Source organism: Etheostoma cragini, chromosome 22 (assembly GCF_013103735.1).
Source record: "Etheostoma cragini isolate CJK2018 chromosome 22, CSU_Ecrag_1.0, whole genome shotgun sequence".
NCBI classification, from domain to species: domain Eukaryota; kingdom Metazoa; phylum Chordata; class Actinopteri; order Perciformes; family Percidae; genus Etheostoma; species Etheostoma cragini.
In genome coordinates, this window is record NC_048428.1 from 3,502,725 (window position 1) to 3,521,455 (window position 18,731).

The following is an 18,731-nucleotide window of genomic DNA, read 5'->3' on the forward strand; positions in this document are numbered from 1 at the left end:
ATTTTCTTGGCACTCTTTGGGCCCCTTGGTACCAATTGAGCATCGTTGCAACGCCACAGCCTACCTGAGTATTGTTGTACTGTGTGTTCAGAGATGCTCTTCTGCCCACCTTGGTTGTAACGGGTGGTTATTCGAGTCACTGTTGCCCTTCTATCAGCTCAAACCAGTCTGGCCATTCTCCTCTGACCTCTGGCATCAACAAGGCATTTCCGCCCACAGAACTGCCGCTCACTGGATGTTTTTTCTTTTTCGGACCATTCTCTGTAAACCCTAGAGATGGTTGTGCGTGAAAATCCCAGTAGATTAGCAGTTTCTGAAATACTCAGACCAGCCCTTCTGGTACCAACAATCATGCCACGTTCAAAGTCACTCAAATCACCTTTCTTCCCCAAACTGATGCTCGGTTTGAAATGCAGGAGATTCTCTTGACCATGTCTACATGCCTAAATGCACTGAGTTGCCGCCATGTGATTGGCTGCTTAGAAATTAAGTGTTAACGAGCAGTTGGACAGGTGTACCTAATAAAGTGGCCGGTGAGTGTATATGTATATCAAGGATAGATGCAGGGAGGACAGGAGAGTTGTGTAGAAAAGGAGGCATTTGGAAATAAGATTGTAGCTGATGTGAAGCAGAGAGGTAAAATATGGAATGCATTGTTGCTGTCTGGTAAAAACGTTGAAACTCCATATTTCATCTTTTCATAAATCAATGCTGTCCCCCCCTTTAGGTCTGTCTGTAGGTCAGTCAAATATGTAAACAGTGACAAAGCAATTTTGCTTGACTGTGTCTGAGGTCAGAATTAGAAATTCTTTATTGATCCCCGAAGGGAAATTCTGTGTTACAGTTGCAAGAGTATATAAATATCAGAATATAAATATAAATAAAGAAATATAAGGAGTCTGTATATGTACGGTATTTATATAGGAATTTTTATGATACAGTATTTATATAATTAAGGAGTTGTGATGGTGAACAGTAATAATGAATAAACAGTAGGAGCAGAGTATTGCACACATTTTAAGGCCACGTTATTGCAAAAAAACAGATCATTTTGTCCAGTTTCAAACTCACTAAGTGACACAGACACTTAGAGGGAGGAGTTATAAAAATTGATGGCCACAGGCAGGAATTACTCCTGTGGCGCTCTGTGGTGCATTTTGGGGGAATAAAGTCTTGCACTGAAATTGCTCCTGTGTATGAGCATCAAGCCATGGAGTGGGTGGGAGACATTGTCCAAGATGGCATGTAGTTTGGACAGCATCACTCTTCTGTGACACCGACAGAGAGTCCAGCTCCACCCCCACAACATCACTGGCCTTGGGGATTAGTTTTTTGAGTCTGTTAGCATCCGCTACCCTCAGCCTGCAGCCCCGGACTGCAACTGCAAACAGGATAGCACTGGCCACCACAGACTCATAAAACATGAGACTCAGGCTCAGGTTGAAGACATGGATGAGGACTCCACATAGCTAGGGGCAAAAGGTTTGAGTACTCTAGGATGAACACCATCAGGGGCTGCAGCCTTATTAGAGTTGAGTCTAGTCAGCTGGCTTGTCACCTGGTCAGCAGTGAGTCACACAGAGGTTACAGGTGGGGTGGGGGGAGGGGAGGAAGAGTCAGGCTGGAGAGAAGTGTCAACCTGAGAGCCAGAAGAAGGGGGAGTAGGGATCTCCCAGGAGGAGGACGAGGGACGGTGAGGGACAGTAGTGGGGTTGGAGGCAAGACTGCAGTTAAGTTAGTGGGGGGATGGGCAACAGCAATCACATCAAATCTGTTAAAGAGCAGATTAAGTTGGTTGGCCCTGTCCAAGCTGCCTTTAAATCCTCTTCTGCCAGTCAGGTTGAAGCCAATCACGTTCCTCATGCCCCTCCAGACATCCCTTATGTTGTTCTGCTGGAGTTTACGCCCCAGCTTCCCCCTGTACTTCTCCTTAGCCTCCCTGATTTTCACCCTCAGATCCCACTGAAAGGCCTTTACCTCCTTCCTATTCCCCTCTCCAAAAGCCCTCCTCTTGGCATTTAGGATGTTCTTAATGTCCTTTGTTACCACGATGTATTGTTTGGGTAACACTGAACAGTCTTCAGGGACAGTGCAATCCACACAGACGTTTATGTAGTCTGAGATCCACTCAGTCTGCCCATCTATGTCCTCTCCATGTGGCTCACAAAGTGCATCCCAGTATGTCACCTCAAAACATCCCTGAAGTGTCTCATAGACCTCTTTTGACCATCTCCTCACTGTCCGTGTGGTCACAGGCTGCCTTTTCACCAGAGGCGCCCCGTTCAGCTTCAGTCCAATCAGCTGGTCCCGGGAGTAAACAAAGCGGCCATGTAGTTGCTGCTCAACGGTGCAGTGGCTTTCCAAAACTCCCCCAACTAGCATGATTTGAGAGAGTGTAGTTTAAATGACTTAAAGTCCAAGAATCCCACAGGTGAGAAATAAAAGAAAGTTAAAAAGTAAGAAGACGAAAGACGGAGCAACTGCTACAGGCTACATGCCCTTTGGCGCATGCACACTTTTTAATAGCTCAATCAAAATAGTTTCAAATTAGCCTTTTCTCAATTCCTGAAAAACAATGGTTTTGGACATTCAAGATGTTCACCCAACAGCGGCAATATGTAGGATAAAATATGGATAACGTTTTTGTGGCATGAAGGACATTTTTATAAATTCATTATCAGTTTTGAATATCAGAAAAAACGCAAATGTCAAGTAAAGAGCGTGATGTCATTAAACTGTCAACTTAGGTCTGTGTGGGCCGAGTTGGCCCATAAGTTTTGCAAAGCCCCACAACAGATATTGGCAGCATGTTTTCCTCCTCCATGGCTACAGGCATCCAAATGCAGTCTTATTGTAATGTGCAGTCACGATGCCAGCTGGATAGGCTTCTGTTTCTGCACTGTAGCTCACCATACACAAACCAAATTGCTATTTGGCAACTATTTGTAAATCATAGTTAATGTCTTCATCATTCTGAGACACTGGGTAATCACTTACAGGGATTTTCAGTCAGGTGCAAAAGAAAGTCCTGCGAATGATTGAGGCGTACACAACAGCCACAACAGGTGGGCAGTTTTCAAAATGTGCAAAATAGGCCAATTTTGTCTTGAAATGTTTTTTGTGAGAAAATCTATATTTTAAAAGAAGTGTTCTACGTTGTAGAGAGTTATTGGGAAACAGAAATCTTACTGATACGGTTTTGGATTGAATGGCTGTGCAAACTGCACACTCCTTAGACCTATTTCTCTTTTTGGTGGTTGATGGGAGTGAAGGCGGAGAAGCTGTTCAACTATTGCTGTTGAATAAACATTCCTCAGTTGCAGGCTTGGTTTTGAAGACAGTTGTGTATTTTGATTTTGATTGATTAGTCTACAGCAAACTGTGTGACATCCCAATTGGCACTTCAGTTTAAAATGTTAAACGTAATTGGCCAGAAATCCCAAAACAGTGGCCCTCATTCTAAACTTGACAGTAAAGTTTGCTCACAGCATAACCATCAAAGTGCCTACTGTTCGGAATCGCTCTCTATTATAAAATGAGGCTGGCTAGTTCAAAGATATGCTGTAAAAAAACTTGAAGCCTGCAGCATTTCCTCACTCTCATTGGCTACTGGCTCTTTTCTTGTCTTAAACCTAAAACCAGGTTCTGCAGGTCATACCTAACTGTTTCTGCTGCTGTCCTTTTCTTGTGTAACATGTTTTATGTCTTCTTTCTTCATTATGAAGCAATCAACAATCTTTGATTTATAAGGGTAATTTAGCAATAATCCCCCCATTTCCTGATCTCCTACATGCTGGCCTATTATAGCACATTACTCCTGCTGATGCATTCTCCCTAACATTGCAGCACTGACTGGCCAGGATTGGTTTCACTGTACAGGCTCGTGATAATGGGCTCCGCAGATCAGTGTTGCGCCTCTATCACATCTGTAAGTCTAGCATTGGATCATTTATCCGCCATTGAGCGTTTTAAGATGTGGAGAGGTGAACTGGATGGGTGGGCAGGCTGGTGTGTTGGCTGGAAGGTGTAAAGGCTCTGGGAGGTTTTCCAGAGGGCAAACCTCCTCCCCTTTTTGCATTAAAGCCCCTGTATGACTTAGACCATATCAACACATGGAAAGACAGAGGGGGGACAAAGAAAGTCTGGCAAAAGACAGTGAGAGTAAAACATGGAGCAGACAGGAAGGTAAATCCAGACACACCACTTCCTCTGATGACAGGCGTGAAGCAGTGCAACTGTACTACAGGCTTCCGCAGTCACCTCAGAGTGCAGAGATGAGTCCTTAATAACATCCCTAGCTACCACTGTTTGTTTGTTACTATCCCTTTATCTGCATTACCCCCCTAAACCCACCCATTCGTTGGTTTGTTATGGCCTATGACAACAGATAATTTATGCTTACATGATCGTCGACTAGAGGTCTTCGGGGGCGGGAGTGTCGCAACAGGTTGCCGCAGTGAAAATCTCCTGGAAGAAGAGGAGGGTAAAGAAAAAGAGAGAGAAAGGCACAATAAAACCATCAGTTTTCATGACCGAGTAGGGAATAATAAACTCTCGCTGCTACGCTTCAGTATCAACCAGTTTCATTCCGTCAGCCGAGACTGGTGAAAGAAAAGCCGGTAGATGGAGTGAGGAAGAGATGGAGAAACACAATTGCTATTAACAAAACTGCAGGGTTAAGCCTGAATGTGTGAATCTTCTCTCTTTTCTTTTGCTCTTCTCCATTTCTAAATTGCGTGTGTGTGTGTGTGTGTGTGTGTGTGTGTGTGTGTGTTTTTCCTCGCTCCACCGATGCTCTTGGACTGTGCTGAGAAACTGCCCCGGCCTCCTGAGCTCTGTGTTGCACATCAAGTGCAGCCGTCCGAGCACACACTGATGTGCGATTTTCCATCTACTTGCCATCCAAAGTGGATCAGTACCAGCACTATCATTTTCTGTTATTACTCATTTCGGGGCCAGACATTGTGCGGAAATCCAGAATATGCTGGCGTGTGAAGCAAAAAAAATAAAATAGAGAAACTAAGGAGAGACAGAGGAATAGGGTGAAACGTGTGCGATAGTGACAGCAGTAAAGACAGTTTGGACCCGCCTTGTTAAGAGGGTACGGTAAATAGGACAGGCAGAGTTGTTTCTTACCTCTCCTGGAACTGTTTGGACGGGATTAGGCCGGCACGAGGATTGGCTTCCCCCTCGTGTTTGGCCTGCCACCAGGTTGCATCATCTTGGCTCATGATCTGAAGGATAGAGCCCTTCTTGAAGGCAAGTCCAGCCTCTTTACATGGGATGGCTTTGTCCTCCTTAGGGTCGTAGTCAAAGAGCGCCTTCACAAATACCTGGACATACAGCAGAGGAGGGGCGGGGAAGAAAACAAAGAGCTGGATTGAGGGCATAGCAGGAAAACGCAATGGTTCACTACTAATAACTTTTCCCTTCATTGCGTAGAGCGTGAACCCCCAGAAGGTGCTTCAGCAAAACTCAGGTTAATTATTCTAGAAAGGTCATTGCAATCAGAAGTTAAAAGCTGTGACTGCTAGCCAAGTAAGTTTCCGCATGTGGTTCCCTAAACACTTAGAATGGACTAAGCCCAGTCACCATCTTCCAAGTGTGGGAAGAGTTAACATCTCCTGAGTCAGAGGCTCCAGTTGGAAGTGCTTTGTTCCACCCGCTGACGTTCTCTTATTCTAAACACAATCTAATATCAGCAATCTTTCCACATTAGGAAACAAAAAGTTTTTTTTTTCTTTTCTTTAAGGAGTTGGTCTAATTGGCTTTGGCAGTGGGGTTGGACGCAAATCATCAACACAAAGAAAGTTATACAACATCCTTATAGTGGAAAAATCTCTGACATCTTTTCCCTGGTGTGGGCCGCAAGCTGCAACCTACGGCACCTTGCTGCATCTTCTGTCCAAATTGAGTTCTGTCTAAATGAGTTATCACTCCTAAGACACCTCAGCACATGTGGAAAGAGAAAACAGAGAGAAGGAAAGTGTGTATGTGTGAGAGAAGAGAAAACAAGGGGGAGTGATAGCATTTTTCGATGTCTTGTTGATTTAAACAGAGCTTTTTGCCATGTAGTAAAAAAATGTTTCAGACAGAGATGTTTTGTTTGGGTCATAACAGCCACTTTGGCTGCTAAGCCCTCCGACAGAATACACTCATACATCTACACACTGAAATCTCCTTCTCCCTTGGCTGAGTTTATTTGGCCTTTGCTCAGCCACTTAGCTGGCCTTTGGTGCATCTACACTACCTGATGTAAGCGTACAGGCTATTTTCATTAAAGTAGTAGCTGAGTGTTTGGCACCAGCAGACTATATATCAAACGGCCAGACAGTTTCAACCATTACACAATGACAAAGGATGTAAATGGCCCACCCTTCCTGCACACTTGTCTTACACATGCAGGGTGGGCTGCATTGTAAGTAATGACAAGCCGCCTTCGACCCTGGTGATCCAGCATGTCTGCTATTGACAGAGTGTGTGAGTTATAGTGTATCACCTTAGCACCACAATGGGTGAGAATCATGGAGTGCTGGTTGGAGTGGCAGTTAAAACAACCACCAAAATGGATGGCTACAGGCTACTGTCTCCTGGTGTAGCAGTCCACATGAACGGAGGTAATCTTGTCCTACATGTGGCCGGGTCTCAAACCTCAACACCACAACTGCCTCATCTTTAGCTCATGTTAAATGTCTGGACCGAGCCATAGTCATCTTTACCTTTTCTTTGATAAAGTTTTAAAGTTCTTGTACTGTACATCTACATGTTAACTCTGAGTACAGCCGCTGCTCCTTCGTGTCAAAACGAGTCAGCTGAGGTGGTCCGGGCAGATGGTAAGGATGTCTGCTGAGCTCCTCCCTTGGGAGGTGTTCCAGGCAAGTCTAGCTGAGAGAAGACCTCTGGGAAGGCCCAGAACTAGGTGGAGAAATTATGTCTCCACCACTGGCCTGGGAACGCCTCGGGCTTCCTCAGTCACAGCTGGATAATATGGCTCGGGAAAGGGAAGTTTGGGGTCCCCTGCTGGAGCTGCTGCCCCCCAGACACGACCTTGGATAAGTGGTGGATGAATGGATGGACGCCGTCTGCCACCCAACTGAGTATTGCTAACACTCTTAGTATTTCACAACTTACAGTTTTTAATTGGATGAACGTGGGCGCTTATACTCGAAAATAAACTAAATGGGTTTTATTTCTTTAAAACAAAACCAGGGTGGGCAAAAATGTATTTGCTGTATGCCAGACCACCTTATAACACCAGTAACACCAGCTACCTAAGCAAGCCTACTAGGGCTGTCAGTGAAGGTGGGAGAATGTTTTTTGATGAAACTGTCTCTGTTTCCATGAAATCCGGAAAACACACTTTGAGTTGCACAAGTGAAGCTGTTACTACTTACTTATTCTGTACCAGCATTATTAACTACTGTATTCCCTCTTCTTATTAACATTGTACACCTCTCTTTCCTTGTTCATCCATTATTTCCTTAAGGATCTAAAACAATGTTCTGCATCCAACAAAAAGGTATAATTTAAATGAGTGTAACCAAATCAAGATAACGACCAAGCCAGGACAAGACCTACTTTTTGCTCCTTGGTTGGCACATCCTCCTTGACACATGGGACAACTTTAAAGGTAATGGCTCCTTGCGACTGGGCCTGAATGTTGGGAAAGACAACACAGATAGACCAGTTTAGGTACAAAGGGAGGGGGTGGAAACACCACTCTTCTGTCCTGCAAATATTTCACAAAGCACCTAATCCAATGAAAGTCACATAATGCAAAGCACTGTTTGACTTTTCAACATTAGAAGGGTTATTAGGATTGGATGACTTTCCTTGGCAGGGATAGAGCGTGTGCGTGGGGGGGTAAAAGGAGGAGTGTTGAAAGCTATCATCAGCTCAGGAGGCCTTTGTGTCTGAGAAGGCCTCCAGAGTTTAAGAGACTCTCTCTTTCCTCTCCAGTTGTCCCCCCTGGCAGAGTTCAGGCCCATGCCGGAGCTTATTTGAGGCCTGTGGAGGAGCCTGGAGGAACTACTAAGCATCAGTTTCATCCAGGGGAATTGTGTGGCTCGATACGTGTGGTTCAAAGGCAAGTAAAGACTTGCAGAAAATGGCCAGAGTTATCAGCACTGTGATGCGAGGCACGTGGATCTGGGTGAGTTGGGGGAGTTTTTTTTGCCATGACATACAAGGAATGTTACTTTCGTCAAGAGAGTAGCGCTGAAACACGGGAGAAACCCTTGGACAGAACATACACACATGACAGAATGCAGCCACACACACACACGCACACACAAATAGTTGAGGCTTACCAGAATACGAATGATTTCCTCTGGTTTCTTGTCATCCACAGGGATTCCGTTGACCTCCTTCAGTTCATCTCCAACGTGAATCAGTCCTGCCACACACAAACCCAAAGTTAACATATCTACAATCTCACTGAAATGTCATTGTTCTAATGTCCTAATATAAGTGAGCTACTGTGTAAAGGTCCAGTGCTCACAAAGCCTGGGGATGTGTACAGTACACCAGATTACTGTTTATCGTTGTGGTGGCATTTAAGATTGGAAAAGAATCAAAACGTTATTGTCCACACATGTGGAAATGTGCCTTTGGCGTCACTGTGAAACTGAAAAACAGAATGGACACAATGAACACAAACTCAAACAGAAAACATGTGGACAACAAGCAGAGCTTCACGGTATACATGTCATTCATGTTCATATTCAAATAGAGATAGGGGGAAAAAATCAATACAGCATAGTATTGCAATATTTTCAGTGGCAATACTGTATCGATACATAGGCTCCAAGTATCAATATTTCATTTCTTTATGTGTCAGTCAGTTGGTCTGCTTGACAATCCCATTTTGTCAACAACATTGAACTGATGTGAACAAACAGAGAAATGTATCTTTTTACATAAAACAGATGTTGACAAAGTTTCCTTTTGGGGACGTCATTTGAAACTGGGAAAAATTAGAAGTTGGAAAAAAGGTAATAAATTGCAATATATTGCAGAATATTGCAATTTGTTTAAAATTGCAATTATGGTATTGTGGCAGTGGGGATGATATTGTTTCAGGAGGCGCCTGGTGATTCCCACGCCTATATTTATTGGGAAAAGGACAACAGATGGCACGGAACTGGTGGATTCAGGTGCAAGGATAATTCCTGTGTTGTGTTTCCTATGTTGCATCCTAGGACGTAATCCTATTGTAAGAGAAATCAGTTTCAAACTTGACTCATATACAAAGGTTTTGGTAGACAAAAGAAGTCAAACTGACCACTTCTGTCGGCTGCACCTCCTCTCATGATCCGGGCCACGAGGATGGCTCCTGTGTGATCGTCACGCCTGATCGTTGCTCCCTGCAAAGTAATCACAGAGAATAATGACAAACTGAATGAACTGTACTGTATTTCCACTCAGCTTAATGTTACCAAAATTGATTATTTATGGTTACTTATCCAGGAAAAAATGGATACGTCTTTTAAACGACAAATCTATGGTGTCTGATTTAGGGGGGTGGATGCTTTTCACAGTGTATTTTCATAAACAAAATGATGTCATGGTGCAGGAAGAAGCAGTTGGTTCAGTTTACACACTACCCATTTCATAAAAAATAATCTGGGCCATCTTCTGTGATCTTTCTACTGTACCTCCCACATATGTCTGTACTGATAGGAAACAAAGAATGAATTCAGGCTAAGTACGGCAAGACACAATGATGTGGCAATTCCACTTCCTTTGATATAAATGCTTTTGTTGGTTGTTGGGACACAACACAGTTAGAACCCATTGATTTTAACGTGTAAATCATTGGCATATCAGTACAGGGGGAACAAGCTCAATGGCCTGGGCGGAGAGGGGTTCTGGCCAAGCAGGTACGAGGCAGCAGACTCAAAACACACAAAGACATAGACACAGACACACACACACACACACACACACACGCACACACACACAGTTGCTAAAGCCTCCCCTGTCCTTTATGGGCTTGGTGCGCAGCCAAAGAGACACACAGAGAAGAGGATAGGGTTTCAACTTTCTTATTTGAAATGACAGTGTTCAGCGGTGATGCATTTACCAGTAAACCCAAATAGCCTCTTCCCTTTACAATAAAACAATCGGCTTAATGGGTGCCAACCTGTCACAGCCCTCCCACAAATACCATTTAGGCACCAGTCTGGCTGGGATTCAGGAGGGAATGGGATAGCTAACGCATCCTTGCTTGGGCCTGACGCACCGAACCAGACAGATACGCCATCTAGTCGACACGTAGTTTGTCTGGGGCTGCAACTCATCCTTCCACCCTTTCATAGCTGCTATTCCCATCATCCCCAAATGTTGTTTTTATTTCTGTTGCAAAAAAAAGTGAGACTCAAAGCCTTCCTCAACCCGCTCACCAGCCGTGCTTTATTACAGCTGTCCTAATTCATTGCCGGCCAGGTCGACTGCTGGATTGCAACAACAGCTTGCCATGTGTCACACCGCTGCGGTTTGTATCATTTTCCTGTTTGCTTTCCTCCGACAGGCCCAAAATTAGTTCTGGCTACTACCATCACTGGAAAGCACAAGAGGAGAAATATATATATATATATATATATAAATAAAACAGCTAAACAGCTCCTCAAAGGCGAAAGGAGCCTCTGGTTTGTGCCACTTTGCAGATGCCATTAGCATGTCATCTTGGTTGTTTTCACGACCTATACACACATAATGGTTTTTCCCCTAGATAATGGTTTCCTCAAGGCCTTTTGCAGTGTGAAGATGGGGAAGGACATTAAGATAAGACAGTGGTGGGGTCTGCAGATAGTTGAGCAGTTAATAGAGTAATGGGGCAAATTAAATAAACCTGAGAGGTTGTAGTAGGAGGGAAATCAATGGAGCAGGTCAGTAAGAGGGGAAGGCACTGTTAGTGCCCAATGTCAGGGTTGCAGCTGTCTACGATGCAATGACCCCCAGACCGACAGAGAGGCCTTATGTGTGTGTGTGTGTTTGAGAGTGTGTGTTTATGTGTGTTTGTGTGCGTGTATGTGTGTCTGAAAGAATAGAGCGCTGCAGGAAAAGAGAGAGACTGTGACAGACAACAGGGTAAGATGGGAAGTCTGCTGGAAATCTCATAGAAGTATTCAGACATGTGGTCATTAACTTTCTCTTTTTGAGTTTTCTTTCAGACTCTTTTGAGCTGGCTGATGGCCAGTGGTATGATGGATGTTTTTATTGTGTCCCCTGGGCTCCTTGGTGGCTGGTGGCAGTCTAAAGGCTATCTAAACAGCAGAGAAACAGAGCCTTGGACTAAGTTTGTAACAACAACGGGCTGTCTGCATAATCTCCATCGACGTGCTCTACACCGCATGTCTATGCCTATCTATGGAATCTGCTCACATATGGTGTGTAGATATAAATCGTGTTTTGACACATATGGCTTAAATCACACGTTGAAAACCTGATGCCATTTAGAAACACCACTTTTACAACTTTTATTGCAAGTGGCAATGGTGATTATAGAGCAGCACATTTAGCATAACAAACACGTACGGATGGGGTCGTGAACCCAGATTTTTGGAAAGCAAGGAGACCTTTTTATCCCCATTCAAACCACCGTGCTTTATGTGTTTTTATACCAGTAGAGAGACAAACACGGGTGTCAGTGGACAAATTTGCCCATACTAATTTTCCTTTTCACACCTCACTGACTCTCAACAAGGAGTTATTTAAAGCTGGAGTACTTTTAAAGCCTTTATCTTTGCGATTCCCATCTGACCCACTGCCCTTCAACATGATGGGCCTACACACGCAGGCCAAGGCAGCAGCAAGGGAGTAGAGGATTTATGAAGGGAGGGGGAGCCTCCTTCTTAATCTGGCCAACCCCAGACTGAACTCAGTACAGTAGCCAAATAAGCACTGCCTGATAAGAAAAGCTAAAAGCAAGGCCAAAACGCTCCAGTGGCAACACAAGCGAGCCAGACCTTAGGATAAGTGGAAGACCAGAGGAAAGTACTGACAAGTTGCCTGTGAGGAAAGTGAAGGAGGTAGACACTGGGTAAATAAGTGGTGGTCAGAGTTGAGAGAAAGAGTGTGTGTGAGTGACTTAGTGAGTGAATGAATGAAATAAAAATGAAAATATTTATTAAAGAGATAAGAAATGAAGATACAGAAAAGAAATAAGACGTGGAGAGGAACGAGTAGGTCGAAAGTTGGAAACAAAATTCCGCACACTGTCTAACTTGCATAGTTAAATTTAATGGCAATGTTTTGGTACTAGTACTACTACCTCCATCAGGCAAAAATGTCAAACAAAAGGCTAAAACTTGTCACATCTTCATATATGTTTCAAACCTGCATTGCGTTGTTGACATCGGCTCCACTGTGACCTACGGTTACTTATACCAACTTTTGCTGTATAAATTCACATTTAGGTTTATCATTTCCAAGGCCCAAACTTAAACAGAAAGCAAAAATACAAGACAACAATAAGAAGGAGTAAGAGAAAAACCCTATGTCCTCCATATTAAATCAAACAGGTGTGTGTAAAGCCTACACTGTGGTCAGTTCACCTCAGTGTAGGCTTTCTGGACCTCATTTTCTGCAAGCAGTAAGTATAAGACGGCAAAATGTAGCCAAGGTTCAAATTTACCACAGATTGTTGGAATATTAACAACACCTCACATATTCCTGTTTTTCTTTCTCCATTCCTAGGTTTTTAGCGATTCTTAATCATTTCGACAGTGCCACACTTCCCCCTCCACCTCATTACAATCTACATACAGCCTTCATTCTCTCAATCCTCAAGAGGTACTTCAGCCTCTCCTGGAGGCATGACGAAATCCTTGGAAGCACTGAGAGGTAGCTGGTACGAGGAGGACAAATCCAACATCCTGAACTCAGCATCACCTCCCCCTTGATACCCTATGGGTTTTATCATCAGCATCCAGCCATGCATGGCCACTAATGAGGAGTCGCTGCTCTGTTAAATAAATACAGAAACAGTCAGCTAAATATTCTGCATGATGTGTATGTATGTTTGTGTGTGTGGGCGGGGAGAGTTACAAGGTATAAGGTAGGTAAAGACCCTCAAGCAGCAAGATGGGCTTCCTTGTGTAGCAGCTAAGAATTAGCACAACCTGATGGCTTGGTTTACACTGAGCCTTCAACGCCTACTGGCACATGGAAGCCATTTCAAACTTTTCCTTGCGCATGGAAACAGTTCAGGAAGTCAGAAGGGTAATGTCTACGTCTGTCAAAGTACATACACGCATGAGTGACAGCATGTGTAGGTGTGTTTTTGTGTGCTTGCAAGCGTGTCTGTGTGTGTTTCTGTGAGAGCTTCTACCTGAACTCAGGCCAAACTGGCCCAAGAGAAACCTCAAAAGACTGGATGATTGATGCTGGACAGTCACTAAGCCTGATGAATGGGCTACGCTATGTTAGCAATTAGAGACAAGGCGCCACTTAACCATCAAGTGGCTCAACTGCGCTATTTGTATGGAAAAAGATAGCAGGGTGTGCACACAAGATGGTGATGTTGTTGGGTATTGATTCTCTCTTTCTGTTGTCGACCGCTGCTGCAGTTTGCACTTAAGATGAATATAAAAATAGAGTTGAAAGACCAGGTCTCTCCAGAAATGATACGTTGAATGGCAGAAGGCACAGAAACACACAGTCAAAACAGAGACGACGAGAGGAGGGTCATTGTGGAACGAGGAGCGCCTCCTAGCTGTGGTCAATTAGTCATCAGTAAGGCGATCCGAAGCCTCCACTCCTAATGTGATCAGCTCCATATGCAGCCGCTGCTCCCAGCCCTATTGCTCTATTTCTTACACATAAATGCCTCTGATTGTTATTGTTTGGCTGGCCAAAACGCAACGGCTTAGTCTCTGCTGTGTGATGAGGCAAGCTAGAGCGACGCTTGCCCGTATCAAGCCACCGGCCCTCCCAGCACATGCACTGGAGCACACATGCCGACATGGCAGCCACAATAAGTATGTGATGACAAATGGCTCACACCTCATACAGAACAGAAAAAAGAGAGAGAATAGGGACTGAAATTTGGATACCCTCATGTATGTGAGTGTGTTTATTAGACCGAATGGAACAAAAGGTTGTCCAGGAAACTGTCAGCACACAGTAGTGCCATGAAATTTCAGTAGATAAGAGGAGAAGGACAAGCTGAATGTTGGATGTCTCATCATGTTAGCTCGGCTGGAATTGGCAACAATGACTTTCTGGCAAATGAGTCTTTATGGGGCAATTAGAGTGCCCTCTGGCTGATGGAATGGATGGATGGCTGGATGACACGATGGAAGCTTATACTCTGGTTGTATAGATGACGAGAGGGCTGGCTAGTTGTCTTGGCCTGGCTCATCACACGTCTTGGGGTCTAGGGTAAGCTATGTGTGGCCTGTCTTGTAAGAGCCACAGTGGGGGGAAAAAAGGATGCGAGGATTTCTTTACCTTAGCCGTGGCCACAACTTAAGCCACTCCACTGTTCCTAACCTGCCAGGGAAAACAAGCATGGTGCTCCATTTCAAATCCACCGGCCTCGGCCCGTAACAACCAATCAAAACATCGCCCTGTGAACCGAACCGAACACTGTGACATTTGACAAACATTATTTCTCCCCCCAAATTGAGAGCGACAAGGGAAAACAAACGCGAGTGGCCTGGGCAGAGAAGCCGACGTGTTTTGACACTATGTCACTTAACAGCAAAAGTGTAACAGCGACAATAAACTCCTGCCGACTGCTGTTGACTGCTATGTTTAGAGGTATAAATACAAGTGTAGTGGAAACACATGCTGGCGTTCTTGACACCAGATGTCGACCATGGAAAAACCAAATACAATGTGGGAATGGGTCTCCTGGACATTAAAATACAATTACCTCCAATCATATCAGGTGTTGGAGTGTGTCATTTCATCTTACCTCACTTAGATGGCATAGTGCCCCCCCACACATAACACACATGACTTTTCCATGCACTGAGGAAGTATGTAAGAACTTGTAAAAATGCTGGACTCAAACGCCATAGGCTCCAGTGCTGCTCAGAAGGAGTGCAATGTAAATTTCAAAGTATTCGGTCAAGATCAGAAAATCCATTGAGCGTTATGGTCACATATAAAGATTAATACATTGCTGCAAAGAATTAGCAAGAGCCTGGATATAAATCTATACTACTGTTTCAAACTAATGCTACAGAGCTGCAGCCAATCCCCTCAAGGTTACCTGGTGCAAGTCTTTCCACCTGTTTCATTAAATCATTTGTGATTGCAACTAATAAAAGCTACTCCCCCCACTGTACCCTTTCTTTCTTCATTCCTGGTCTCCCTATCACGCTAAACCAGGCTATGGTTTCCCTTTTTATTTTTGTAACCCCAATCTTGACCTACCAGCCGTAATTAACAAGTATACTGAGAAAAAGGAAAATTGCAGGTCATTATTATGATAATTATGGTGAGGAGGAGAGATTCCTATGAGAGGCTGCCAGGTAATGTAATGCAGAGGGCCCTGAGACGGAACAGCTTACCTTCATTTGTCTTCCTCCACCCCCTCTTTCATTTTCCTCCTCTGCCTCTTTAAGCCTAATGTTAGCGCAAGTCATTACCCAGTTGCTATGAAAACACACTTAGCAGCCCACCTCAGTACTTCAGACAGGTGCCGGTGAATTTGAGTGTGTGAATCTGTGGGGTTATCTCACCAAATGTGTGTATTTCTTTCCATATTGTCCGCATGAATCACCATGTAGACTGAGTGGAATTGTCGTCTCTTTGCTACAAGCTGGACAGTGCCAGATATTTAGTCATATTTATTAGTCATGTGTGTGTCTTGTCTGAGAGCCCTGCATGAGCACATACAAAGAGACAGTTGTGTCACAGAGAGAGATCTATCTTTACTGTGGAATTGTTCAGTGTTTTCACCGGTGTTATCCGGGGTAGAGAAAACAGCACTTTCAAATGTCACTTCCCATTTCCAAAGTGGGCTGGGAAGCAAGGCTGCTGAGGAGCACCCGGCCCGACGAGCAACAATACCCACATTCAGCCTCTGAGCTCTCTGAGCTCTCGGAAAGCCAAGCAGAAAAGTGCAGTAGTGCCGGGATGTGTGTCCACGTTTATGATTACGCATGATGGGAGGAAGACATTTTATTTAAGAGGGCCTTGAGATTAGGATCAGGGAATGCTTCAGATGTGGCTTTGGAAGCCGAGCATGTTTTCACATTCACAACTCAACAGGCTGCAAGGGTGGTGTAACAGCTGCTGGACTGAGTGTTGTATGGTACAAGCACACACACAGGGGCTTTTCCATGTCTACTTTGCGAAACATTGTAGTTTTCTTAATGATTTTGTATGAATGTGATACAGTACCTGAAGGTAAGGTACTTTATTTATATCTGAAACTATTTTATCTGGCTGTTTAACCCATGTTTCTGAATTTGCTTTCCATATAGTTTTAATAGATTTAATATATCATATTTACAACTGTAACCCTTTTTACGGAGGAGCGATAGAAAACATCTTCACAGGAAACAGTACAAATTTGCTCCTCGACATGCGTCGGGGTTACTGGCAAACGCCGCTTTTTGAGCGGCACTTAGACAGTGGAAATTGTCAACCAATGAAAAGTGCCGTTAATGTGTGTGTTGTTTTTGCCGCCCTCCCTCCCTCATATTTTTTATTCTTTTTTTTATTTTTGTTTTCTGGCCCTGGGACGCGTTCTCTGTCCCGGTGTATTGTTTGTTGCAGTTTACTTTTCCAAAAATAAACTAATTAATTGATCACAAAAAAACAATGAAAAGGGAACTCCCTGCTAAGTTCAATGATACCTCACACAAGACTCTACGTCATACAGTTCATTAGCCGTGAAAGGGGGCATGGCTAAATCATAGGGGGTGGGCCAAACACGACCAATGAAAACAGGAACTCTTTGTTGAGTTCAATGACGAAATGTTTTGCTTTAATAACTTTTCATCTTTAAGATCTTTCGATGACACAGACTGAATTTGAAGTTGATCGGATGAAATCTCTAAGAGGAGTTTGTTAAAGTATATCATGTATAGTTTTGAGTGAATTTTGGCTGGTAAATGTCCTAATAGTTAGAGTCTTATGAATCATAAAAAGTTTCAAGCCGATTGGACAATGTACACTCAAGTTACACCCACTTCCTGTTTCGATGGAGAAGCACACAAAATGGCCACCCTGCCACGGCAGAACCCTATGACGAAAGGTTTTTCATTTAAAAACTTTTCATCTTTAAGGTCTTAAGATGACCCTTAAAAGAAGACCTAAATTTGAAGATGATCAGATAAAATCTCTAGGAGTTTGTTTACGTACCACATGTGGAAATCACACAAATTTCAATTCAAAATGGCCTGTTGGGTGTAGGGTATGGCTCCAATGAAATTTCCTGTACATCTTGGCATGTACCAAGTTTCGTTAATCTACATTAAACATACTAAATGGGCTCATTTTTTAAGTTATGTAGTATGTATGTTTGAGTTATGTATGCTAGCAAGCCATTTTTGTGCGCCTATACCCAAAACCATTAAAATACTTAAAATTCACCAGACTTAATTCGACCGCCAATTTTGATGAGTCTTTTATGAGTATGTTAAGCCTAAAAAGGCAATTAATTTACCGGGAAAAGAAAGAAGGAAGAAGTCCTTCAGTTTCAATAGGGCCTTTGCTGCTCCGGCCCTAATTAGCACGATTGACACACAGCCCAGGAAGAATGGCTTTGCGCTCTCTAGAGCTAAAAATTGGTCAATAGCCTAAAGGTTAGAGAAGCTGGTCTCTGTCAAAAAGGTATAACTGCGTGATAAGAGATCATTACTCTAAGAGAAACTCAAATATCATAGACATTTTTTGGGCTAAATGTGTTAGTTTGACACCTAGAAATGTGACATATACAGTAGGCACCTTTTTAACTTGTGTAAAACGTAGACCAACATATCTATAATATAATTTTCATATTTCTGCAAATCACATGCAAATTCTGGATCGACAACTGTCTTCATGCACAGGACATACTACTTCTCATATTATATATATACTGTATCTGTGTAAGCTGCTTAATAAGCAGGGAGCAGGGACCCTCTAATCATTTAGCATTTGCAATACACTACAATGCACTATAATACAAAGCCACCTGTATCTCTCACACACACACACACACACACACACACACACACACTAAGCCAGTCATCACCAGCAGTGCTCTCCACTTGTCCTCATGTTTTAGAGCATAGTACTCCATCTTGCTTTGCAATGCTCCCAAGGCACTGCGGCCTAATCCATCAAGTGAAAGATCTATTGCTTTTAAAGCACATGGGTCTATCTGTAAAACACTAACATATGTGCTGCCTGCTCTAATCTCATTAGTTGCTCCATTAATTCCTAGCCAGTGGCATTACTTTCCCCTTGCGTTCCACATTCTGATGTAAACAGACAATAGAAAAGTCACCTTTTTTTAAAAAACACATCTATCTAGTCTCCCCCTTGGATAACTGTTTCAATCAAAAAGGTATCTCCAAGGTTGTCAGCGTTACTCAAACTATATTCATTGTGTAAACCTGCATTTAAACACATTCACACCAGCACAGTTTAAATACATGATAATGTGGATGTGATTTCAGTCTTTATTCTCAATGAATGTGTTTCTAAAGGCTTCCAGACAAATAGAATCAGAGCAGCCGTGATCCAACCGTCCCAGTTGTGTCAGAGGAGGCCCGCCTGCCGTA

At 43.5% G+C, this 18,731-nt stretch overlaps 1 protein-coding gene across 6 annotated transcripts in view; it reads right to left on the reverse strand.

Annotated features, from left to right (window-relative positions):
• Positions 1-18,731, reverse strand: part of mpp7a (membrane protein, palmitoylated 7a (MAGUK p55 subfamily member 7)) — a 174,276-nt gene that overhangs the window by 42,978 nt on the left and 112,567 nt on the right. For all 6 annotated transcript variants that reach the window (XM_034862844.1, XM_034862841.1, XM_034862845.1 and 3 more), the window contains exons 7-11: positions 9,284-9,365; positions 8,310-8,395; positions 7,579-7,653; positions 5,137-5,333; positions 4,403-4,467 (exon numbers count right to left, since the gene is read on the reverse strand). In XM_034862844.1, the coding sequence (XP_034718735.1) occupies positions 4,403-4,467; positions 5,137-5,333; positions 7,579-7,653; positions 8,310-8,395; positions 9,284-9,365 (505 nt within the window). The remainder of the gene's footprint in view (positions 1-4,402; positions 4,468-5,136; positions 5,334-7,578; positions 7,654-8,309; positions 8,396-9,283; positions 9,366-18,731) is intronic.